This window comes from Atractosteus spatula, chromosome 1 (genome assembly GCF_055471065.1).
Source record: "Atractosteus spatula isolate fAtrSpa1 chromosome 1, fAtrSpa1.hap1, whole genome shotgun sequence".
NCBI classification, from domain to species: Eukaryota; Metazoa; Chordata; class Actinopteri; order Semionotiformes; family Lepisosteidae; genus Atractosteus; species Atractosteus spatula.
The window spans coordinates 77812439-77836539 of NC_142706.1; the positions used below are offsets into that span (position 1 = coordinate 77812439).

The window sequence follows — 24101 nt, forward strand, 5'->3', positions numbered from 1 at the left end:
GGAATGTTATGCATCCGACTGGTCCAGATCCTTTATTGAAATGTAAACTTTTACCCCAAAGGCAGACAGACAAGACTCTGATTGAAGAGCAATCAGAGTCCTGTCTGACTTCAGGGCTCTTGGCTTATTGGCATTATAAATCGATTCCTGGTATATTAATCAATCGCCAAGCTGGGAGCAGTGCTCAAACTACAAGAAACAGCTCACTAAAGATAATATCACAAAGGTTATTAGATTCATATTTCCTCAATAAAAACTGTTTAAACAAAAGAGCCAGTGCTGTAAACGTGAAGTCCTGGCCCTCTCTGCAGGCTTCTCTCTCGTCAAAGACTCCCAATAGGAAAGAGGTGACCCTGCAGATCAGGGGCACAGTGGGCACAGCAGGCACTACACTCACAGCACGCAGAGATCTCAACCTGTTATAAAAAGGAGGTGTTTTATAACAGTCTGTTATAAAAAGGAGGTGTTTTATAACAGTCTGTTATAAAAAGGAGGTGTTCATGAAGGACACCAGAGATGTGATGCTACTCCTTGTAGCCTGCCTTTAACACAGTTGGCGCCATGCCGCGGCCCAGCTGGGCAGCTGTGCTTCACTAAGGAGCAGAGAAGAGACGCGACAGCGCCCAGAGCCGGGCCTACTCACCACATGCTGGTGTCCACCTCGTACTTGTACAAGTCGTCCGCGAGCCCATACTTGTTGGCGCTGAAGGCCTTATAGCCGCCGTGGATGTAGATGGCTCTGGTCTTGGGGTCATAGACGCTGCTGTGGCCGTACCCCCCCTGCACAAGAGCCCCACTGGTTTTCACAATCCTCCAGGTGTTGGTAGCTGAAGAAGACAGAAGGCAAAACGTTTTTCATCTAAAACTTGGGCTTTCGCCACGGAGACAGAACAGCGAACAATGGCAGACTGTTGTGCAATGTGACTTCAGGAAGATCTGAGTTATACATAATATACACACTGGTGTCCTACAGATCAAGTAGCAGCCTTCGCAAAAAGCTCTGGTCACAGGGCATTTTCTACCATGATTACTGGATCTGTCAGTGCTGTTCCACAAAGCTGCAAGAAACTCGGCCCACAATGTCCAAGCAGGTTGCTGGATTCGGAACCAGTGAGCCATGTGGAAACCGATACCCTTCTTTGTCAAGAAATGGCTGGATGAGATCCTGGGATCAGTTATCTATTACTGTAACTACCAAACGGGCTGGAATGAGCTCCTCTCTTTCATTCTTCAGATCTGGCTGATGTCACACTGCAAATTTCCACAATTAGCTGCAAGGGTGAGTTGAATGTGATTACAGGGGGATCAGTTACAGTTAAGCTATTGTACTTTGCTCGTTAACATTTAATAACGAGCAGCCATTCCAGATTGTGATTTAAAACAACTTTAAAAAATTGGAGTACAGTGACTAGTGCTGTTCTTTTTAGTAAAATTCCCCTTCAGCACTGCCAGTGATAGTCTGTGAGGTCTAGGAAACACTCACCTACAAGTCAGTATTGTGGCTGCTTTGCCTTTACTTTGGAAAACCACTAGGTGGCAGTCATATACTAACCATACTTTCCATTAAAACAAACAATTAAGATCAGCAAAATAATTTTAACTGTGAGTTTCATATTCTGCTGAGAGTGTTTCAGATACTTCACTACTACTTGAAAGAGCTTGTGAGAGCTTCCCAAGCACAGATTTGGGGTACAAAAAGAGGCTCTCTACTCCTTTGGTTAAACTGAGAAGTCTGCAAACTTCAAGGCCCTCATTCACAGACTCTCGGGACCTGAGCTGTACATCCTGCTCTGTTCTCTGAAAGGGTGAGAGAACAACAGCAGTACAGCACAGTCAGAACAGTCACGGACCCAAGAGGCGGCTGCTGACCGATCACAAGAAACGCATCGCAGTGTCGCAGAACTCGGCTGGGTTCTCATTGCGCTGCACAAGAGACAAATGTTGTCAAGTACAGCATCGTTACCGCGAGAACAGAGCTTGTACAGAAGAGCACTGAGGAACCAGGTTCCTCAGTGAAACATACAGTACCTGACTAAGAACAGATGACTTCGCTGATGTTGCATTAGACAGTGACAGGGCTACAGAAAATACTGTTTTTTCTGTTACTACAGCTTCTTAAGCGATATCGTGGCATCTGTTTATTTTCCAGAGTTACAATCCTCACAGGTTCTGAACAGTTGAGGGTTTAATCTTTTCTCTCCCTTAATCATTCTCTCCCAATGCTACAAAAAAGTTGTCAGCATTAACCTAGAACATACATGGGAAGTGTTATACCTTAGCCTCTCATTTGTTTACTGCTCAGCCCTGTTCTGAAGGCTCCCTTTTCTACCCTTTAGTGTAGTGGTCTCTAACTCTGGTCCCGCTCCAGCGTTCTTAACTAACGGCTTATTAAATAAAATTTTCAAATTATCTATAAATTTGCCTTTACCAAGAAAATCTATTTTCTAACCGATTCATCCTATTCAGAGCCGTGGGGGAGCCAAAGCCTATCCCGGCAAGCCATGGGCGCGAGGCAGGACACAGACACACAGACACACCTGGGCCAGTTTTCCCAGGAGCCAATTAGCCCATCAGTATGGTTTTGGACTCTGGGAGGAAACCAGAGCACCCGGAGAAAACCCATGTGAGAACACACAAAAAACATGAAGAGAGCACCACAGGAATTAAACCCTGGGCCCTAACGCTGCATGGCAGCAATATTAACCAGTGCGCCGCCATACACCCCAGCAGGAATACCATCCTCCATCAGCTAGCAGACCCCATGTTCCTCTAGAGCCAGGGCATCATGCGCACCGTGGCCCTGCAGCGATCAGCCTCATGCGGTGTTGGCATCTCGCAGGCTACAGGATGTCAGTGAGTCAGCTAGTGCAGCAGCCAGGGCAGGTCTGGAGTACAACAGGTATGAGATCGAGCTAGCATCTATCCCTTCATTTTAAAACTGAGTCCGCTGGTCTAGAAGGCTCGCCAGTGTCCTAGAGTCCTAAAGTGAAAAGGATTGCCAGTTGCAAGACAGACTGGTCTGCGCTGGAGGGGAGGGATCCCCTGTGTGACACAGAGCACCAGCAGGAATAAGAGATGGAAGAAGACTATCTGTCCTGTGACTGACACTGCAGCAGTTGAGGGATCACAAGCAACTCGATACCATAACTGATGGGAACTACAGCTTCCTGAGTAAGTGCAGAGCTGCAATACAAATTCATGGTCTATGTGAGAAGGAGAAATGTCTGGTAGTTCTAAACATCAGGACTGAAGTGAATGACGCAAACAGACATGCCATATAAGCACTCTTAACAGCCATGCAGAAGGCTGATTACACATTTAGAGCAGAAAATGAGCTTGCATTTGGAAAATTTCACAACATTTTGACATGGCAGTGGTATGTACCGTATAAACCAGGGAAACTCCTGGTGAATATTCCCAGAGTTTCCATCTGAAGGCTTCTGTTCTCGTAAAGCAGGTGCTGTGGCAGCTAGACGTTATGGATTAAATCAGTTCAAGAGGCCTGATTAGCTGGTGTTTATTTCCACACTCAGCAGCTAAAAGAATGAGCACACAGACCAATGTACAGGGAACACCACTATGTATTGCTGGTTCAGATCAGGCCAGGCAGGCTTATAACCAACCAATGTACCAGCGAACACCTTTTAAACCCTTATTTGTAATGCTAAAATTCATGTATATGCACATCTTTTTTGCTATATACATACAATACATAGAAATGAAATGTTTTTGGTCCTTCTCCTAAAGCCCATAGGCATTAAGCAAAATGCATCCAAAGGGAACGATTATAGCTTTCATCAATACACTGTGATTCCTGTAGCACTCATCTAAACATTTTAACCAGGTACACAACAGAGCTCAAGGAGAAAGGTGAAGAACACCAGGAGGCTATAATAATAATTTAAAAAATTCCTTACACTTATATAGTGCATTTCTGTACACTCCACTCAAAAGCACTTTACAGGTAATGGAGACTCCCCTCCACCAGTGTGTAGCCCCACCTGGATGTTGCTTGTAGGATAAGTTTATTGTCCCACAACACATTTCATGTTCCCGTTGTTATTATTTGTTTGTAATGCACTGTGTACATCGTGTGATGTTGTCTGCTGTACTGTATGTCCCGAGAGATCAGCGCAAATAAGAATTTTAATGTGCATGTACAAAAAGCAATAAACTCCTCTCCTCTACTAAGCTGCAATAAAATATTACGACCCTTCTATTAGTTCTGAAAATCCAATAAAGTCCTGTGTAATACATTAAGGAAAGGAATGCTTGAAGACGGGTACCAGAGCACCATCACACAAGCAGGAAGACTGGTCCCAAACAATCACCGTAAAACTCATCTCTGCCTGGAAATGTACTGGTTTATTAAACTGGACGTTCATTCAACCTCAACATCATATATGCACAAAACCAAAAGAAATAAACCCATAAACCCATTATATACAGTATAAATGGTTATTAAGAAAAGGGCTTGTGTTATGATGATTAGTTATTTTGCTGAAGCATCTCACAAGGCTGTCAGCTCTGTGACTCTTGTAGATCTGTAGTCTCAGTTTTAGATAATCTAGACTTTGATATAGCTAGTAAAATAACTTTCGTGATACATGGCGAGAAGCAGAAAAATATTCAAAATATTTAGATTTTAGAATTCTACAGTAGGAAAATATCTGTCTGGTTATGCACAATGTAGACAAGTGTAGAGAATTACGCAAAAACGGAAAAAAGAACTTTACACAAAATGGGAAACACTGATGGAAGAAGTTACATAATCTAGGTGTTTATGTTCATACATCATTTATGTCCTCTAGGCAATGTGGGAAGTCCAAAAAGTCCAATAAAAAGTTAGCTAAAAGCGCAGACTTCATAAAAGAAGATTATTTAAACTGCCCTATACACTGGTAAGACAGGTTTTTAGAGCCCCATTACCTGTAAAGCGCTTTGAGTGGAGTGTCCAGAAGAGCGCTATGTAAGTGTAAGCGATTATTATTTATTATTATTATTGTTATTATTATTAGAGTGGAGTGCTCTGCACAATTATGGTCACATAAAAAAAGATATTGCTGCTCTAGAATCAGTCTAGAGAAGAGCAACCAAGACTTAAGCCAATGTCCTTAACCGTGAGCCTCTCCAGACTCAAAGACACACACATTAGATAAATAGATAATACTTTATTAATCCCGTAGGGAAATTGATGAAATTAGAGGGCACAAGCAGAAGTGTACAAGGAAGTGTGTTTAAAACAGAGGACGCGCTTCGTCACTCAATGGCTGTATGGAACAATCTGCCCAGCTACGGGATTCAAGCCAGGCTACTGACTACCTGTGGAGCAATGTGGAGGAATGGGCTTCTCTCGTTTGTCACCTGTAATGCTCCCACCAGGCTTTGCCCACGGGACAGAAGCACATCACGCATGCAAGCTGACCTCCCTTACCGATGCTGTACTCCTGCACCTTGCTGATGTAGCCGTACAGCGGGCAGTGTCCGAAGATGACCAGCATCACAGCCTGGTCCTGCGCCAGCTGCACCACATGGGCAGAGTGCCCCACCACAGCGTACTGCTCCTTGGCTCGGGGGCTCAGCAGCACCCAGGACTGGTTCCGCACGTGGAACACCCACAGCTGGTTGGTGATGTTCCCTGTGGAGTCGATCTTCCCGCCATACATGTAGATCTTATTCTGCACAGGGGACAGAACCACAGAGAGGCCATCAACACCAGGGCACGCCTGAGCCAAGCACACACGAGCCACGCCTCTCTCCTGGGGTGCTGAGGTCACTGCTGTTGAAGTAAAGAGACCCCAAGAGGGTCAGCGGCTCTGAGTTGCCAAGGGAACTGCAGTCGATTACTTAACAAGCAGGGTCTCCAAAGCAATTAAAATAAGTAATGGGATCCATCATCTTACATGGGTAAAATTAAACAGCACATGCAGGAAATGACAGAGTTAAACAGTAAAGCGAAAAGTAGTTAATGTTATAAATCTTTTACTTAACCATGCAAGAAATTAGAACAAATTCTCCTTTACCAACGATGACCTGGAGGCCCACTTCTACAGCAGGGTGTGTAACAAGAGCGATAGGGGCAAAGAACCACAACAGAAGCGTTACGCCCTGGATCTGAAACCACAGCCCTCTAGTCCCGAGTCAGAGCCTTGACAAACACGGGCGTCTCTGCACACCTCTGGCAGCATTATCTCATTATCTCAGACCAAACCCTGAGAAATCTCTCGACTGCAGTAAAAGAAATTGACCTTTCGCCATGATCCAGGCTCCTCCCTGCTCCGCAGAAATGCGTCTGTGAGGGTTTCACTCTTTGGTTTCTTATTGATTCCTTGCCAGCTAAAGCTACAGTAAACAGCACTAGCACTGGCAGACACTGGAAAACTAACACTAACTATCCTCCCTGACCTCGGTCACTCAGTGTTTCAGTGCCTGGGGAGACCGAGTGACACACCTCATTGAAACACAGTGAACAAAAACAGCTACACACAACAAGAGAAGTGGATCTTTAAAATAATCAGCCAAATCAAAATCCTTAACCAGTGAGGAAAAAACACTTCCAATGCTGTCTATAGAATTGAGTCCTGTTCTCCTCACCTGTGCCGTTAGCTAGAATACAGACAAGCAGGTGGACACGCAGTACTCCAGACATCCCTTGATCGTGTCAGCACATCCCAAAGTTCCCTCTAACTGAAGGCACAGAAAGAAATTCTTTAACTGGGAGGAACTTCAAGATCCACATGCTCTTCTCTTTTTGGAAATATGTTTCTGCTGGGACCAAAGATCAACAAAAAGATCTTGCATGCTTCCAACTCTAACATGCACAATTACACTGAACTATATTGCTTTGAATTATATGTTTAACGTAGCACCTTTCAGGATACACCATCATTGCAATTTGCCAGTCTGAGGAAGAGAGTTTGTGTGGATTGTGATATCAGATCAAAACACAAAGCCTTCTGTTCCCCACCCTGCTGTCCAACACGAGGAGCAGGACCAAGAGCAGCCTTAAATGCTCAGAATCACACCGCTGTAAAACCTTGAGGACCCGCTAGGCAAACAGGTGCACAGCCTCCAGTGGGCTGGAGGAGGCCAACATTAGCAGCGTCGCCACCACTGTCTCGCACAAACTTGAATGCACTGGCCATGGCATCCTCCCGAGCGGCAGTCCTGCACTTCCCAGGAACACCAGCCAGAGGACACAGGTGGAAACTTTACGCAAAGGGATGTGGGAGTCTGGAAAAAGCTACCAGCCATGTTGTTGAAGCAGATACCCTGACTTGACCCTGACCAGTTCACTTCTAACTCCCAAACGAGCAGGATGGGCGGAACGGCCCCCGCAGCCTCCCAGTGAGAAAGCACAGCAGGCCCCTGGAGGACAGAAACAGCAGTCTGAAGACAACAAAGTCAACATTAAGAAGCACCACATCAATACCAACTGGGAGGACACTGCATATGGGACCATGTGGCAGAAGACCATCCAAAAGAGGGGTGGCGGCGACACAGCATGAAAGAGACCTTTGCCAAGTAGAGGATGATGAGCGATTAAACGCCAAGGAGGATCATCACACGGACCAGGTGCACGCTGCAGCAAGGCCTACAGATCACGGCCTTCTCCCCAACCTGACCCACAAGCAGGACCCGTCTCCCGTTGGAGGTCCATCGTACTCAAACCCGAGTGACCGCCAATGATGACATCATCTCAAGGCACTGTCATATATGCTTATTCAACTAACTGAAGCAAAGTACAACCTACAAAAAAAAGTTTAAAACTTCATGTTTTGTTCACATACAATACTGTTGAAATATCAGTTCAGGCTCATATTTTCAAAAAATAACCAGTCTTTCATGACTCCAAATCTGTAGGATCCAAGGGAGTTCTACTATCCTGGTTTTGTAACCCAGAGGCAGTTTTCCCTACACATACCAACACATCTCCACTACCATACATTTAATTATCTGTAAAAATATCAAATCATTTCACTTTCCCATCTCCAGAGGGACCCAAAACGCTCTGTATTCAGCTGTGTGATTAAATCTTTTCTGCCAGACACTTTTCCTTGCCAACACTGCGCACCCCTGGTACTTATTTACATTTTATCGATTGTTCTATCTATGTTTGTCTTCTGTGCTAGACTGGTATAAAGCCTCTCAGCCAGGAGACATAATTCAGGATAAAGGAATTATCATCATAAGCAGCAGCAGCAGAAGCAGCAGTTATGACTCCTATAAAAATGGCACAAAAGCATAGCAGTAACACCCTTGTTGTCGTGTCCAGGAAGCTGCCCGGTACCCCAGAGGAAGCCAGGGCGGTCAGTACCTTGTACAGGGCCAGGGAATGGCCGTATCTCCCCGTGACGGAGTTCACCGTCTGGTTCAGGGGCAGCCACTCTTGAGAGCTCAGGTTGTACCTGTCGGGAAAGAGGAGCAGCTGTTAGTGGGCCCAGCCCCAGCGCAGCACAGTGGGACCCTCAGTGCTATTCAACTGCATGGGCCTGTTAACCTGCTCGCGCGCTGGTTGGATTCTCCTGCAAGCAAGCCCGTGCACAAGACAGTACCGAGAGCCCCAAGGCCTGTCCCGGCCGCCGGAGATGAACCAGTGACTCCAGCAGTCCGGCTGCCTCGATGTAAGCAGGACAGGGGCAAGCACAGATGCAGATTCTTTTTGTCAGCTGATTCTTCGCTTTTTGTGGTGAAACAGAAGGTCATCAGCAGGTCTACCCGCATAAACTCAGATCCACACATCACTTTAAACGCAACTAAGTGACTGCTCTCTGTATTGCATGTTCAGTGTTGGGTTTTTTTTGTAGTTTTGTACAGCGATGCCCACGACAAATCTTGTCTTGGTGTGCTTGCCTGTGTGTTTCCTCTCACACCACACTGCTTGTGCGGGCTGTTAAATCGCCGAGGCGCCGCAGAGGGACACCGAGCCAGCGGCCTGCCGCGTCCGTGCGAGGCGCAGGCCGGAGCGGTACTCACGCTTTCACCATCTCGTAGTCCGAGTAGTTGAACATGTATCCCCCAATCACCCACATGACACCGCCATCCACCGCAGCCTTGTGCGAGGCGCGGGCCAGGCTGCGCACGGCGTGCTCCTCGCGCCGCCAGAAGGACTGGTTGGCCGGCTCGGGGATGGAGCAGTCTGGACCTGCAGAGATCAAGACACTCAGATCACCGCCGCCAACACCAGCACAGGCAGCTCTGATTTTTGCGTTTAAAGCAAACCTCAGCTCACATACTAATGAGGCCCGATTGATTTTCTGCATCCGGCACATCGGTTCTGAAAGGTGAAATGGGTCACATGGCTACTCGGCCTTAATATAAGCATCATGCCTGCAATATGTCTGCAGCAACTCCTCATGAGCACCAGAGCACAAGGCTGTAGTGATGAGAGACCCACTGTAATAAGAAAGCCCCAGCTGAATGTTATATTAAAACCCTCAAACCTCAAAAACAAAATCAGCACTTTAGCATTTTCTAATTCCACATTTCTTTCACTGGCACGTCCCTGTTGTCCCTCCCTGAGTTTTCAGTCAGGTCTGCCCCGTGATCAAAACAACGTCAGTCCACACGGGAGGTGACCCTGAACCAGGGTCCAGCAGAGCCGCGTGGGGGGACCCAAGAAGGTGCCGTCCGCACCCCGTTCTCAGCACAGTCATGTGGAGCGGCGTACTCAAAACTAACACTGTTTCAACTCGAAGCACCAAACCTGCATTAAAAAGCCCTTTCCATACTTGAAAAAGACGACTCATCAGTTCAGGGATGCATTTATTTACTAAAAGCCGAGTGAAGAGCAACAGGAAAAAACAATGCACCTCCCCCATACCCTTCCTGTGACATGGCAGTGTGGGAGAGGCAAGGCTGTGAGACTGGGGGCACAGGGGGAACCTCGCTTATGAAGAAACTGAACACGGTATGAACTGCAATGTTCAGCTCACCCTGAACAACGCTGCATCCTAAATTATGTGGCTACAAATCAGTATTGTAACCAAAGTCATCTTCACTAAAACAACTTTGTGAAAGACCATCAACAAAACACTCGATTGTTTCATTCATGAACAGTATCTTTGACCTGAGCAGCAGGTACCAGCTGGAAGCCTGCTCCTCTAGCAGCAGTGCTGGGTAGACGCCACACTCGGTGCCCACCTTGCCAGCCGGCGCGGCACAGGCAGCCCCTGGTACTGTTGGGCTGGCAGGCGCCACGCTTGGGGAAGCCGCAGTCCTGCTGGCAGTAGGGCACGTCGCAGGCCTCGCCCTTCCAGTGCTCCGCACACTGGCAGGACACCCCCACGCCCCCCGAGTCCGCACGGCAGACCCCGTTCCCCGAGCAGTTATTGGGGCAGGCGTTGATTCTGGAGGCAGAGGAAAGGGGGCACATTGGTCAGCAGGAACAGCAGGAATCAGGCTCAGAGTGCAGCTGTCTCATACAAGAACAGATGAAAGCAAAGGTTAATAATAAAGATTATTCTTCTCAAAGAGCTTTACAGGTAACTGGGATCCTCGCCACCAGTGTGTCCGTACGCTCAGTTATCAGTGGGGAGGAGAACAGAGTGATGAAGGGTAACACTCCTACCACTGGCGATTTTAATGACCACGGAGATTCAGAACCTCTTTTTCACGTCTCATCTGAAGGACGGTGCCTTTTTACTCTAGTGTCCTCGTCACTATACTGGGGCATTAGGAGCCACACAGACTGCAGGGTGAGCGCCCCCTGCTGGCCCCACTAACACCTCTTCCAGCAGCAGCCTTAGTTTTTCCCCAGGAGGTCTCCCCTGCAGGTACTGTCCAGGCTCGTGCCTGCTGAGCTTCAGCGGGCTGCTGGTGGTGACCTGCAGGGCGATATAGCTGCTGCTAAGATTATTGCCAGACAGACATGGGGACACTGCTATGCTGGAGAGGCAGTTAGACACCAGCGCTCGGGCCTGTCCCGTTCCTGACACAGTGCACCAGCAAAGCCGACCAATTATCAAAGCGGATGTCACCACCCCAACTATCTGTTTATTCAAATGTTAAGGATGCAGTGCAGACATAGCTGATGGTTACTGTGATCAGACTAGACGCTTTTTTCTTTACTGGAGGCCATAGTTTCAATTACAAGAGACACTCATGTCTACAGTACACCAGTTCTTGGACTGCTTGTCTGAAACGCTCCAAAAGCACAGATGCAAACAAAGTTTATGCCTGTCTGGTGGGAAAAAAATCAAGATTTTGTACATAAAAGTGGCTATAAACAAGAAGATTGCATTCCTGTTAGTTGGTTCATACCAAAAGAAAGAGAAAAATCATTCTATCTCCTTTTGACTCTGTAGAAAGACCTGGAATTACCCTGGATTAAAACCAAGGTGCCTCAAGACATACGAAAAAAAATCTAGTTCACCCACAATGAGAGACTAAGAAACCAAATGAACAACAATGATTATTCTTACAATGAAACTAAATGTCTTCTTGGCGACTACCGCCCATAAGGATTCCTAAAGTTCCCACACAGACAGTACCCTGAACAGAGACAGCACACAACCAAGAGAGAGGCAGCTTACTTATGAAACCAACTGTTCAATAACCAACCATGAAACCCTGTTACTTAGATGGCAAAAAAAAATCAGTCATGTCTTTGCTATTTCAAGCTACTGTTAAAAAGATTGTTATCGAACCAAAGTAAAGATCTGAATACCAGTGTCTCTGTTGAAACTGAACATAAACCAAGACCCCCTTTCAGTGCTTCTCACTCACAACAGACTCTACTGCAGGAGCCTCAGCACAGGGCCACACTGTAGTCTCTCACGAGCTCCCAAGAATAGTTACAAAAGAAAACTGATCTGAGGATCTCTCCCTGACATTTTTTTAAAGAAACTAGGATATTGGCTACAACAACATGGTTGGGTAGCTTTTTCCAGACTACCTGCTTTAGGTAAAGACGTCACTCCTGTTTCTAGATTTAAATGCACTCCTACACTCTATCAACAAGACTGATACCACTTTCCTGAGACTTTAAAAGAAATCGCAAATAAGCGATGGATTTTACAACAAATATGAGCACAAAGGAACTTTGTACCTTTATAAGAAAATGCTGATAGTGTAACATGTCCACAAAAGTAAGGAAAGGCAGTGTGCTGACAAGGACCCCCCAGTTACTGAGGTGAGTGGTACTTGTGTGTGTAGCGTGTGGGCATGCAGAGATGGGCAGCCCTACCTGTAGGAGATGTTGAAGCCAGTGAGGTTGTAGGCCGCATCACTGAAGAAATGCAACAGAGCAAATCCAGACTTGGACACCACCTCCGGCACAGTCTCATTGGTGTAACGCTCAGGGACGATCAAGCCACTGCAAGGCAAGAGGACTGTCAAGGTTACACATTCTGTCTTCTTCCAAAAGGACACCGAACTTTTCCCCAGACACAGCGAGACCCTGTCTTCTTCACCAACACCCAGGGATGCTGACCTCTTCCCTTGTTGACAAGAGGGGAGGCACCATCACTGGGGCACAGACCCCAGTCCACTCAGTATTCACTATAAAGTATTATTAGTCATTGATGCTGAAATTACTACATCCTAAATCCTACACTGACGCATCATTATTTTCTAGTTGAATTTTTCTGTATTGTTCTTCAGTTCAACGGATGTATCTGTCAAAAGATACTTTTGTTCATAGCAGATTTTTTAGAAGGAATGACTCAAGCTCATGCACAAGGTAAGTCCTATCAAATCTCAATTTTCAAGGGGAACAGTGCAACAACTGTCACATAATGTGAATTGGAGATACCTCAGTGACATCCATAGTCAAAAATTATATAACACTTTACAAAATATTAATATATTGGTGTCTAACTTTTCTTAAATGATGAGTGAAGTGACATTCCACAATTTGTGATGCCCACAGAACAAGAAAGTCAGGAAGTGATTTCTGATAGCTTCCCAACATACTGTTCCAGTTACTCAGTACAGCCTTGAAGGTAGGGCTGGGCGATATGGCCAAAAACATTATCACGATAAAAATGTTCATATCAGTCGATATCGATAATTATCACGATAAATGTCAAATCATTATTTATTTCAAGTTTAAAGGCAGATTTTTTCTCCTGAGTGAAAGTTGAAGAAACCAGACAGTTAATTTGTAAATTAAACAACTCTTTATTTTAAGAACGCAACAAACACTTGCCAAACAGCAGAAACATTAAACAAATCCGAGGTAGAGAGAATTAAAGTCTTTTTTTATGTCAAAATATGCATGAGTAAAATTTACAAAATAAAAATCTTAATATAAAAATTAAATACTGCAGTGTGATAAAACACACATAGAAGATGGCTCAGACAGACTGCAAAGTTCAAAGTGCTTTAACGGATCACATCAGAAGTAGTGGCGAAGAATGGCACCGTTTGCAGCTGCCGCTCTACCATCTCCCTACACTCTGCATACAGCCGAGGAAGTGCAAAATGTTTACGACCAGGTAGCTCGTGTCTGAGCACTGAGTAAGCTTCTTGAATCCCTCATTTTCGACAGTGCTAATGGGAAGCATGTCTTTTGCAATGCAATATGCAACCGCATTTGTGATGTCTTCATGTCTTTTCGTTTTTTTGTCGTAAGGCACGGTGCTCGAAAATGATGCTACTATGGATTGCTGCTGTGTAGTCGCACTGAATACTGGCCTGGTGCTTACAGATGGTCCCCTTCCACTAACAACACTAGTTTGTGGCTGTAATTTTTTACTTTCTGCGGGTGATGTTGTTTTAAATGGTGAAATAGGTTCGTGGTGTTACCTGTATTTGCTGGCACGGATCTGCGGCACAGTTTGCAGCGCAGGCTGCTCTGTTTTATGTCTGATCGTAAAAAGCCAAAATATCTCCAAATTACCGAAGTTGAATGACCTTTTCTGTCGACGGCAGCACTACATTTTCTTTAGAGTCGATCATTTCTCCACTCTAACTACAATCCTGTCAGCCGCCACCGTGTGGGTCAACACCACCACGTTAGCTGCCCGGTCTGCAGCACGCACCCGCACTCGCGCAGTATTTTGTGCGCATGCGCATACCATGCGCAAAGCATAAACATATATATCGAACATTTATCGAACTTTTGTTAAAATTATATCGAGAAAAATTATATCGCGATAATTATCGCCCAGCATTACTTGAAGGACAAGAACACAAATAAAACTCCCACTGCATTGCACCCTGATCCATTTAATGGCTTTTTAGATCTAATAATCTTTATTTAACATCAGTGATTATTTTCAGAAAGCCTTTCTAGACAGACGACTGAAACCAAAATAATGCCGACTGCTTTTCTTGCTCCGTACAGGAATCTGTGGTTCCTACCACCTGAGATGGACCAAAGCCGTGTGCAGAGGAATTACATTCCCTTGGCACTCCAGCCACTGCATCCGTCTGTCCCTCAACATTTTGCTCTGGACAGAAATAAAGTGCCTAACTAGCACAAGTTTAACAGCACAGACTAATGTCTTCTGCTGAGGAGGTGGAAGCTGAAAAAGCTAACTCTCTTGTGATCAATGCTTCACAGTAAACACAAATCTCTGGGGTTCAAGTTCAAGTTCAGAAAGGCTGGGAAACAAACAAACCTCCTAGTCAGTGATTCACCTGTTTCACAGCACACTCATTCCCATGCAGGTGCCCTCCTCTCCGTTCTCCATTTGCTAACATGCATCCCACAAACAGCAGCTGTTAATTGTCCCGTTCCATCACAACTCCTGATCGTTAAAGAAATTTCCAAGTCCTTAGGGTTCAGCTGGCAAGTTCAATGCATTATTGACTTCTGCACTGCACACTCTTGAAATCCACCTTGTGAGTGCTGTGCGGCATGACTTTCAGAACAAAATAATAAGCATGGTAAAGAGCACATACACGAACTCCCTGCCCCCTCCCAATCAGCACCAGCCCTTACCCTGGGGGAGCTTTAGATGGCTACTTCAAAATAAACAGGCAGCCTGAAATAAGCTTTGCCCTTTTAACTGCAAGCAATTAAGCACACTAATCTCTAAAAAGCCAGGTAAGATCTGCGAGAGGAAGGATGGGAATGTTCCATTCTCATTTGAAATGGTGGACAGGCATTTGTATTTCGCTAATGGGAGTTTTCCAACTGTAACATTTTAATACCACAGCCCCAGGGATCTCGTTCAGACAATAACTATTTCTGGAACAGAGCATGCTTTGGCATGGATTATTTCAAACAACTTGTAAAAGTAACTTTCTCTTTAAAAAGTGCTTTTAACACCAGAGATTTGTATTCAATGTAAAAATAGTAATTTGATGTGGAATGATGTGAAAGCAGCTGAATCAAAGCAAAACAGGTAGGTCTGAAATTCATACCTACATATCAAAAGGTGCTCTGAGAAAGAAGGCCTTTCCTTTAAACAGCTTTTACACTTATTTCCATGAGCACCTAACATCCTTCTTGACAGTGCTGAAGAGAAACCCAGTTCAAAACACTCTGGTTCACTCACTGCTTCCCAGCAGTACCGTCTTTAACAAAATGGGCAATACATCACTAAAGGAGACGTGAAGTTGAGAAGAATGCACAGGCCCTCGCAGGGGAGACGGGACAGGAGCTCTTCGCAGTGATTGTGTACACTGGGTGACAGTGTCAAAAGAAGTCAAGGAGTGTCCTGGAAGTCTCTACGCTACAGCTCCATACCAGCTATGCAACACAGGTACAGGTACTTTGGCTTCAAAGAGTCGCTTAAAATCCTGGTGGCAGGCCTGGCGCCAGGCAGAAATAACCGAGTTCACACGGCATGAAGGTCTGTTACCATGCTGAGCGCATGGCGCCACCCTTCTGCCACTGCTGCCCAGGAGCGGAGGAATCCTGTTGACACTGGCGAAGTGGGAAGAAGACCTTCCATGTTTATAGGGTTTGGTGTTCAGGGCTGTGCCTTGTTTATAAAGTGCCTGTGTTTCAGAGCATAGCCAGTGAAGAGGTGTGCAGATGTCCATCTGCTCCGCTCTCTGGTGATCTATGTAATAAATTCTGAAAATCACATCAACTTACTCCTAGACCCCTTGCACCCCTTCACTACTTGAACAGAATCGCGGCATTCTCCATTCAAATCCTACCGATTTCAGAAAAGCTTGTGGAAACAATCAATTCCCACTTTATCTGGCATAACCAATTCTGAGACAGAAGCCAGGCATCTCCATAGGATGTAAAAAAAGTGAAAGGTTTTAATAATCAAGACTCCGTGATTAGCTTCATGTACTGTAAAGGAAATTACTGACATCTTTATTTTTTTTTTTCAATCAATAAAAAAGTGTGAAACATCACACGCAACTAAACAGCACATTTTATAAACGCAGCAGTCCATCCTGATCATGATGATGTCAGAATACAGAAGCGCGGAGGCTTTTCAAGCACACGGCTGTCTTCACGCTGAAAAAACAGAACTGATGTATTTTTGAATCACAAATTTACTTACATTGATGAAATGTCACTTTTAGCACATGCAAAAAAGGAATTCTGAAGGTATTTCAATCTGGCACAGTAACACAGATACCATAATAATAATTCTTTGCACTTATACAGCCAAATGAAGAGGCCGTGTTTGTGCAAAGGAACTCAAAGTGCTTCAGACAAAGAAGGGGACCCACTGCAGCTCAAGGGCAACAACCACCTGCCACAGAAAATACGGTGGAGATGTCAGAAATGTGCAGGAATTCAAGGGTTTAGCCAGGGCCCCAGAGTTAAAATCCTGTCTCTAACAAGCAGCGCCATGAGATCTTTAATGACCCGTAGTCAGAATCGTTTGCTGTCCCATCAGAAAGCAGTGTCTCCAGTCACCATAGTCCAGAGGGCAGAGCGCCACCTACTGGTCCACTTGCAGCAGCTACCCAGTAGACAGAAGGGTCCCAGTTTGGACCTGGCTCAGCCTTGCTCAGAGAGCTGATGTGATCAGGCTGCAAGGCAGAAAACCCTGCCAGTACCACAACAGAAAAGAGGTTTTATGAATAAGTCTTTATTCTATACATTCCCTTAATTAAATCCTGTCACAACTAAATCTGCATTAAGCAAATCACATCTGATCCTACATGGCGGTGTGCTGCATCACACAGTGCTCCCTGAAAATCCTTATTTCTGTCTAGTGCAATTTTAACAGACAAGTGTTGTATTTTTTTGTTCAGTTGTACTACATAATAATAACTACTCAGTTATTAATTTGATAAACCGGTCAATATCAGGCTCAGTACAGAATCAAACACTTTAGTCTTCAGACTAAGGCGCACCTACGCTCTTCCTCCCAGTCAAACAACACACATCACTCTGTACCACGCCCTCAACGCCTGTCCCCAGCCGGGCTCGGAGCAGTTTGCAGTGGTCTAATCCTCCGGGCCTACCTGCCCTCTGGGTTAACCTTTCTTCCTCCCAGGAGGCCTGGATCCTGCAGAGGAACAGACCGTGTGCAGCACAGCGCAGACTCCAGTGAGGACTGACACTGAGCAGCTCAGACAGGGCTAATACCGGGATTACGAGCTCAAGACCAAAGGCACATGGTAGCTTTCAGCACCGGTAAGCCCTGCAGTACATCCTGCACAGTGCTGAAGGAAACGAGTGCAGCAGCAGGACTCCCCCGACATGCACAACACCTTCACTGCCTTACTGGCAGCAGTCACTCCTGCTCCTCCTTCAGATACCCCTGGCCATTACAGTGTAGTGGCAATGCTTGTTAATAAGACAGAATTAAGTGTTGCTGTGCTTTCCCAAATGAGGCCCCATCTCTCTCTTCATCTCTGTGGTGCAGCCACAGAGAAGCTATTCATGCAGGCTGATTTAAAGATGTTTTCTTTTGATAAGGGACAGCTCCCAAATGGGGATGCACTTAGCTAAGCCTGGCTATCAGGATCAGTGGTCATCCATTGGCGCCTAAAAGTCTGCAAGATTCCAAGGGAGAGCCTCATCCAAGTGGTTTACAACCCCAAGGTCAGAGGGCATGGTTACTCATCATTAGCCAATCAGGAACTGGTAGGGCCGAGTAACCCACGTGGGACTCTGATGCCCATGGAACTTTCAGCCAATGAACGAGCTGAAGTTCCTCCAGGTAAAAACAGGCAACACAGAGAATTCCAAAAGGAGAATTCCAGGGGTGCGAGACAATTCCAGGGCAGGAAGGCCCAGGAGCAGAAGGCTCCCAAGGGCAGGACATTCTCGCAGCGCACCTCCAGACCATCCTGAGACTCAGCCCGGACAACCACGTAACGGCCAGTGTGTCCGAGTGCCAGAACTTTGCTTTGTTCTAAGAGTTGAGAGCGGAGGTTGCCAGAGAGTAACCAAAAGATCCACCCGAGGTTAGCACCAGCAGCAAGCCTTGTGAACAGGTCAGAACTGTGGACAGCTGAATCACTATCGAACCGGTCTTCTTCCTAACCTGCTGGGACCCACAGTCATCTTTTCTCCTGTGCACAACTGTGCTAGTTTCAGCCAAAACTAACTAGTCGGTCTTCAGAGAGCATCAGCAGCGCACCGTCGCAAGCCGCACAGCACAGCCTGGCACGGAGCCAGAGAGCGCAGATTGGACAGCAACAAGCCTGCAACTGTTTCTTTGCTTGTGTCTGCAGGAGATCTGAATCCCCAGAGATTGGATGAGTATTCAACTTCACTGCATTACTGCTCGAGAATTCAATTGTTATCCCAACCAGATGATATCAATTTAATTCCTAAGAGTTATGTACTTGTTTTCAGTATCTAATGTAGAAGTTGTAACCAAGTTCATTCAAGAAACGGTCTAAATGAATGATATACTGAATGTATGTCCTCTTGATATATGTAACTTCGTAACTGAATGAATATATACCTTTGTATTCTGATAACCCTCACGATAGGATCTGTTAGGTTTATATGCATATTCTATGTATTAATAAATGTATTCTTGTGTATTAGTACCTGTGTGTGTGCGTTGTTTGAGTTATATCGCATGGTTGGATTCTAAGGCCATTAAAAGAATCATTTTGTGATTTACTGCCACAATTAATAATTGTCCCAGTAAATGCCCAAACCCCTACAGAACTGGTGCCTCGTGAGAGCACACTACAACAGGTAGAGTAATAGTAAAGCAGAGCTGCGAAGTGCAGCTGCTGTTTGTCCACTGCCTTAAAACAGACGGGGCTTATGGGGAAAATCCCATTAGACGCTCACTCACACTTATGTCTAGAGGAAGTTTAGGGAATCTGAGATGCCTAAGATATCAGGAAAGGCCAGGAAATCAACTGGATTGCAATGCACAGACTGAAACTGCTTCTCCCTGAAACCTTATTCTAGTTCAGGAGTCAGGACACTGCAAAAACTGAGATCTTGAAACAAACAGTATGTTAGCATAAGGTATTTTACAGACCTCACCCTTCCACTTTTCCACATTATCCAGCTAATGACTGGTTCCATTTTGGAACGGCGTCACTCTTTTGCACCATATTTTCTTGGCTTCATTAGAAATATACGGATGGGTATATACTGTTCTTGGGTCCCGAGTTCCAATCTGGACCTTCTGTGTGGAGTCTGCATGTTCTCATCTGCATGGATTCTTTGAAGGGCGTTCACTAGGTTAATCAGTGTCTCTCATCTGCCCCATCCAGGGCTAACTAACTGTGCTACCAGAATCAGCTCTGTGCCACCTCAGCCCTGACGAGGAATAAGCACTTAATAATGAATGATCAAGTGGATGCATATAGGGTTAAAAATATGCCTGCAATTTTATTTTCACCTGCATTCTTTCAGGTATTATTTTCTGAATATTAAAAATTATACTGCATGGATTATATTTTTTCCCAACTATATACCGCAGTCAGTGTACAAATTGATAGTACGAATTGATGGAAGACTGTCCATGATTTATCTTATTTAAATGCACTATAAACGCATGACTACGCATGGGGAGTAACCATTGGGCACATTGCTGTACAGTACTGGGAAATGCTATATAATCCTGTAAAGTGCTCCGTGGCTCTATAGCAAGTGAAGACCGAGTGAGTGACCTCCACCATGACAGCAGACAGGCTGGAGAGGCTGGCAGTGTTGAAGATGGGACCCTGTGAGCTCCTCTGCTCACAAAGACAAACAAAATCAATTTGTCCAATTAGCACTGTCAGCAAAATGACTGAAGAAAACTGCAAGGTCATTACTTAGAAAGGAAGGAAAAGTTATCAGGAACCAAAGAAGCAGAAAAGCTCTGCCTAGCCCTTCGTGTTGAATCGCGCTGCAGCCCAACTCCTGGGATTAACAGGGACTGCTCGCTCCTGTCAGCGGCTGGAGACATCACATGCCCACGGGATTGTTCAAAGCAAACACTAAAACTGGTGTTGACAAGACGGCTAGCGGGCGGTGGTGAATGTGTAGGGGAGCCAAGATGCAACAACCTTGTAAAGAAAATGCGAACTGAACCTAGTGTGAGTACGAGCGTGTCTGCCTGTGATGGACCGGTGTGCCTTGCACCCACTGCTTGCTGGGATGGGCCCTGGCTCCCCACCACCCTGAACTGAGTTAAGCACATAGAACAAGGATGGACGGATCTTGTTTTGCATTGGGACACTTCCTATTCTGTTGCAAACAGACTGACAATCCCTGTTATTATTCACTAAAACCTCCCTCTTGGACTTTCGATAACATTTTTTCTACCTGTGCTTGAAATTCAATCTATTAGTTCTCTTTAATTTGATTCTGACCCTCGTATAACCATTTTAGAGCATTTTCTTTCATTCAAAAACATTTGTTTTTTTCCTGAGCATCTGTTGCATTAGATCCTGACCAGGAAGGGCAGTGGTAGCATATGTGTGCTCCTTTCACAGAGCAGGACAGATCAGGACACTGAGACAAACACACACAGCAGCCCAGTGATGGCACTGCTCTGGTGAGGATGAGCAGCAACACAGGGCATCAGGCAAGCAAACAAGCTCAGTACCCGTACTGTTTTTTTTACATTAGTCAGGTTAAAAGTTGCATATCCCACTTTAACAAAAGCCAAGTGAGTTAGAGTGGTTCCTTTGTTCCCACTGCTCGTTTCCACTTCCTTGTTAGGTCACGCAGTGTCAAGACATGAGCATGACACAATCAAGTGAAATTTGGTTTTGTGTGCAAAGCTCATCCTGATTAAACCAGGATACTGGAGAAGGACCAGAAACAGCAGAAATATCTTCTCTTCACAACTACTGGCAAGTCAAGTCTTCCTATTTTAAAAACAACTCAATGACTCTTTTCTCATTCTGCCTGTATTTGGTGAAATGACCGTCCTCAGGATGGAAGTGCACAATGTTGTAGCTTGCTATAAGGGTTTTTTTCTAATTCTTTTTTGTCACTTCCTAGTGCAGTTAAAACAGACCAGTAAATCTCACTCTGTAACAGATTTTTAAATTAATTCCGGTCATTTTCTCCAAGGAGGACGAGACATCTGCCTGAATCAAAACTGCACCCTCCCTCCCAGAACTGGAATTCCCTGTTGAACAAGCTCAATCCTAAGAGAGGCAAATCCTTTGACCAAAGACAGTGAAGATAAGTCAGCTGACAACAGAGGCTCTGACAAGGTCAACCTGGCTAAGGTCTTGTTCCATTGTAGAACAGAAGACACAGTGAAAGAAAAGAACACCAATACAGGACACAGCAGCGTCAACAAGATCGTCATCATATATATGAGATTTAACCATACAAGTATAAAGTCAAAATTAGCTGCTGTTCCACCCTTAAGCCTCACCCGCATGGCACAGTTACATGAGCAGCATGGGAGAGGTTTTACAACAGTGCTGCCTGCAGCACAGCCTGTAGCCATCGGCGCAAGATTACAGGATTACAGGTGCTCATGCAAATATTCACAGCACATCAGCACAACGTGGAAAAAGAAAAATAGAATTCAAAAGACGCTTATTTGAAAGCTGACCGTAAAAGTACAGTGTTTCTCTGGTGTGCACAGCTCCTGTATTATAACAATTACACATTTTATATATTTATTTTTACAAAACAAATGGTCAAATGGACTAAAACAAAGGCCTGAGCAAGTAAGAGAGTCTAACCCTCCCTGCACAAAGAGCTGCCCCAGACTGCTGCTCAGGGGCCGACCAGTGCACCTCTCCAAGTTAGCCCAGCCCACCTTCAGCACCATCTCAAGGAGATCACAGGATCGAGAGGCTGCTCACAACCCATCAGAACAATTTAGAAGGGCTAAGTGACTTTCTTCTCCTTGTAGCCTCTCTTATGTAACACCGGACGGCATCCACTGATCAGTGTGCTTGGCCATGACTAACGCCCTGAGCACGTGCAGTCGAAGCTGAAGACCCCACAACGTCCACACCTGCCCCAGAGCTGCTTTGCTATCCCGTGTGCCTTGCAAATAAAACGCAAAGGAAAAGCTTCAGAGCCTGCGCACTGCCCATCTGTACCACCTCATCGACCAAAGGAGCCTTGCAGGATTCCCTGCTTCTGTTAAATAAGAGTCACAACAGAACATTTCAACTGCTTTGTCCCAGAGCACATTCCTGGGCAAAGTGGAAAATTCAAGCGTTCTTTTACGGTGATTCTTTCCAACTATCAATTTGGAGCTGTCTACGGCCGCGTCGAATACACTAAGCTGAGTATTTTCATCACCTCAGAGGTGGCCCTCTACCTTAAACCCTTTTTCCCCACATAGTTAATATATCCACAATTAATGACCTGGCAAATTCTGGAGCTGTAAATTAATGTTTCTTGGTTATAATGGCAGAATTCTGCTCCCAATATCACTGCAAGTGGACAGGTCACTCCAGGTAAGAGCAGAAACTCTCTAGAGAGAGATTTTTTTTATTTGATAATTTACATAAATTGTTAAGAATAAAACCAATTTATTTACCAATATAATTAATACCAATTTTTTGACATCAGATAACTAGCTTTATTGTTCATTTCTAAACTAAGTCAAGAACACCTGAAGTGGATGTTACCAAGGAGGAAAGACACAGGAGAGAAGAGCACTTGGCAGCTGCAGCAACCAGCAGCTCTCCGGACGGCCGCTACTCTCACGAAGCGCGTGAGCAAGGTCCTGCTACACGCTTAACCAGGGCTAAAATATTAACAGTGAAGAACTCCCACCTCGAACAAGCCATCACCAGTAAAAATAAATCGGTAACTAAATGAAGTTACTTTCATGAATCTGTAGGCACGTGGCTTTTCCAGCACAAATGAGAGGCTTGTGTGAACTGCCTCAGGCCTGTAAACAAGGTTGGGGTCTGATTAGTGCGCCTGGGCCAGTGTTTGTGGTTATACATGAAATGTGGAAACAACCATGTGGAACCAATTCTGCAGAGGTCAGAGGAGTCAAAACAACAGAACTGGCATAAAGGTTCTGGCTCTGTAGTCTCTCTCGAAAGTCCAATAAGCAGGGTTGTTGTGATACTACGCAGTGTAAGAGAGAAAAGAATGACGGATATGATTCCCACCGCACAGCGTCTACTGTTCCTAAGTGTTACAGGTTGAACGTTCTAGTAAAAATGCTACCATTGAGGCAAATATAGACTATCTTTACCGCTGGCTAGTCAACGCCCTTAGAATAAGGCAGCATTCCTGGCACAAAAGCCTGCTACTTGAAGGATGCAGAATGGATTGAACTGCCATGCATTGCGATTCTGAGCAGTTCCTGTACAATCACTGAAAACAGGCCCCTAATTCCATACATCATACAATGAAGTCACAATAAGAAATATTAATCCAGAGGGGAAAATTAATTTGGTATCCGCTGACTCATTATACAGTGTGCTTTTCCTGATTGTAATCCCAACAAGTACCAGAGTACAACTGTACCTATAAAGTAAAATTCAGAAGAGTGTAAGCAATGCATAGCTGTAAACAATCAGTGCAATTTTATTGACTTAAACAGGGTCCCATATTAGTGGTAGGACAAGCTGCTCCTTTCGCAGGGCACTGTACCTGAAGGCTGCCAGCAGGGGGCTGTAGATGGAGTCTCCGTCGTACACGTACAGGTGGTCCCAGCTGCACTCCGTGGCGAAGTGGTTGAACCGCAGCCTGAGGATGGTGTTGGGTCTGGAGAGAAAGTGCGAGAAGTCATCTTTCGCCTCTTTCCACGGCTTCTGCAAATACTTTCAAAGAACTTTTTATTAAAAAAACTGCACATATGCTCTTTAGTGATAACTAGGGA

At 45.3% G+C, this 24101-nt stretch overlaps 1 protein-coding gene across 4 annotated transcripts in view; it reads right to left on the reverse strand.

Annotated features, from left to right (window-relative positions):
* Positions 1-24101, reverse strand: part of atrn (attractin) — a 161190-nt gene that overhangs the window by 99591 nt on the left and 37498 nt on the right. For all 4 annotated transcript variants that reach the window (XM_088919947.1, XM_088919954.1, XM_088919965.1 and 1 more), the window contains exons 3-9: positions 23873-23986; positions 12188-12316; positions 10144-10349; positions 8977-9145; positions 8318-8408; positions 5435-5678; positions 644-827 (exon numbers count right to left, since the gene is read on the reverse strand). In XM_088919947.1, the coding sequence (XP_088776073.1) occupies positions 644-827; positions 5435-5678; positions 8318-8408; positions 8977-9145; positions 10144-10349; positions 12188-12316; positions 23873-23986 (1137 nt within the window). The remainder of the gene's footprint in view (positions 1-643; positions 828-5434; positions 5679-8317; positions 8409-8976; positions 9146-10143; positions 10350-12187; positions 12317-23872; positions 23987-24101) is intronic.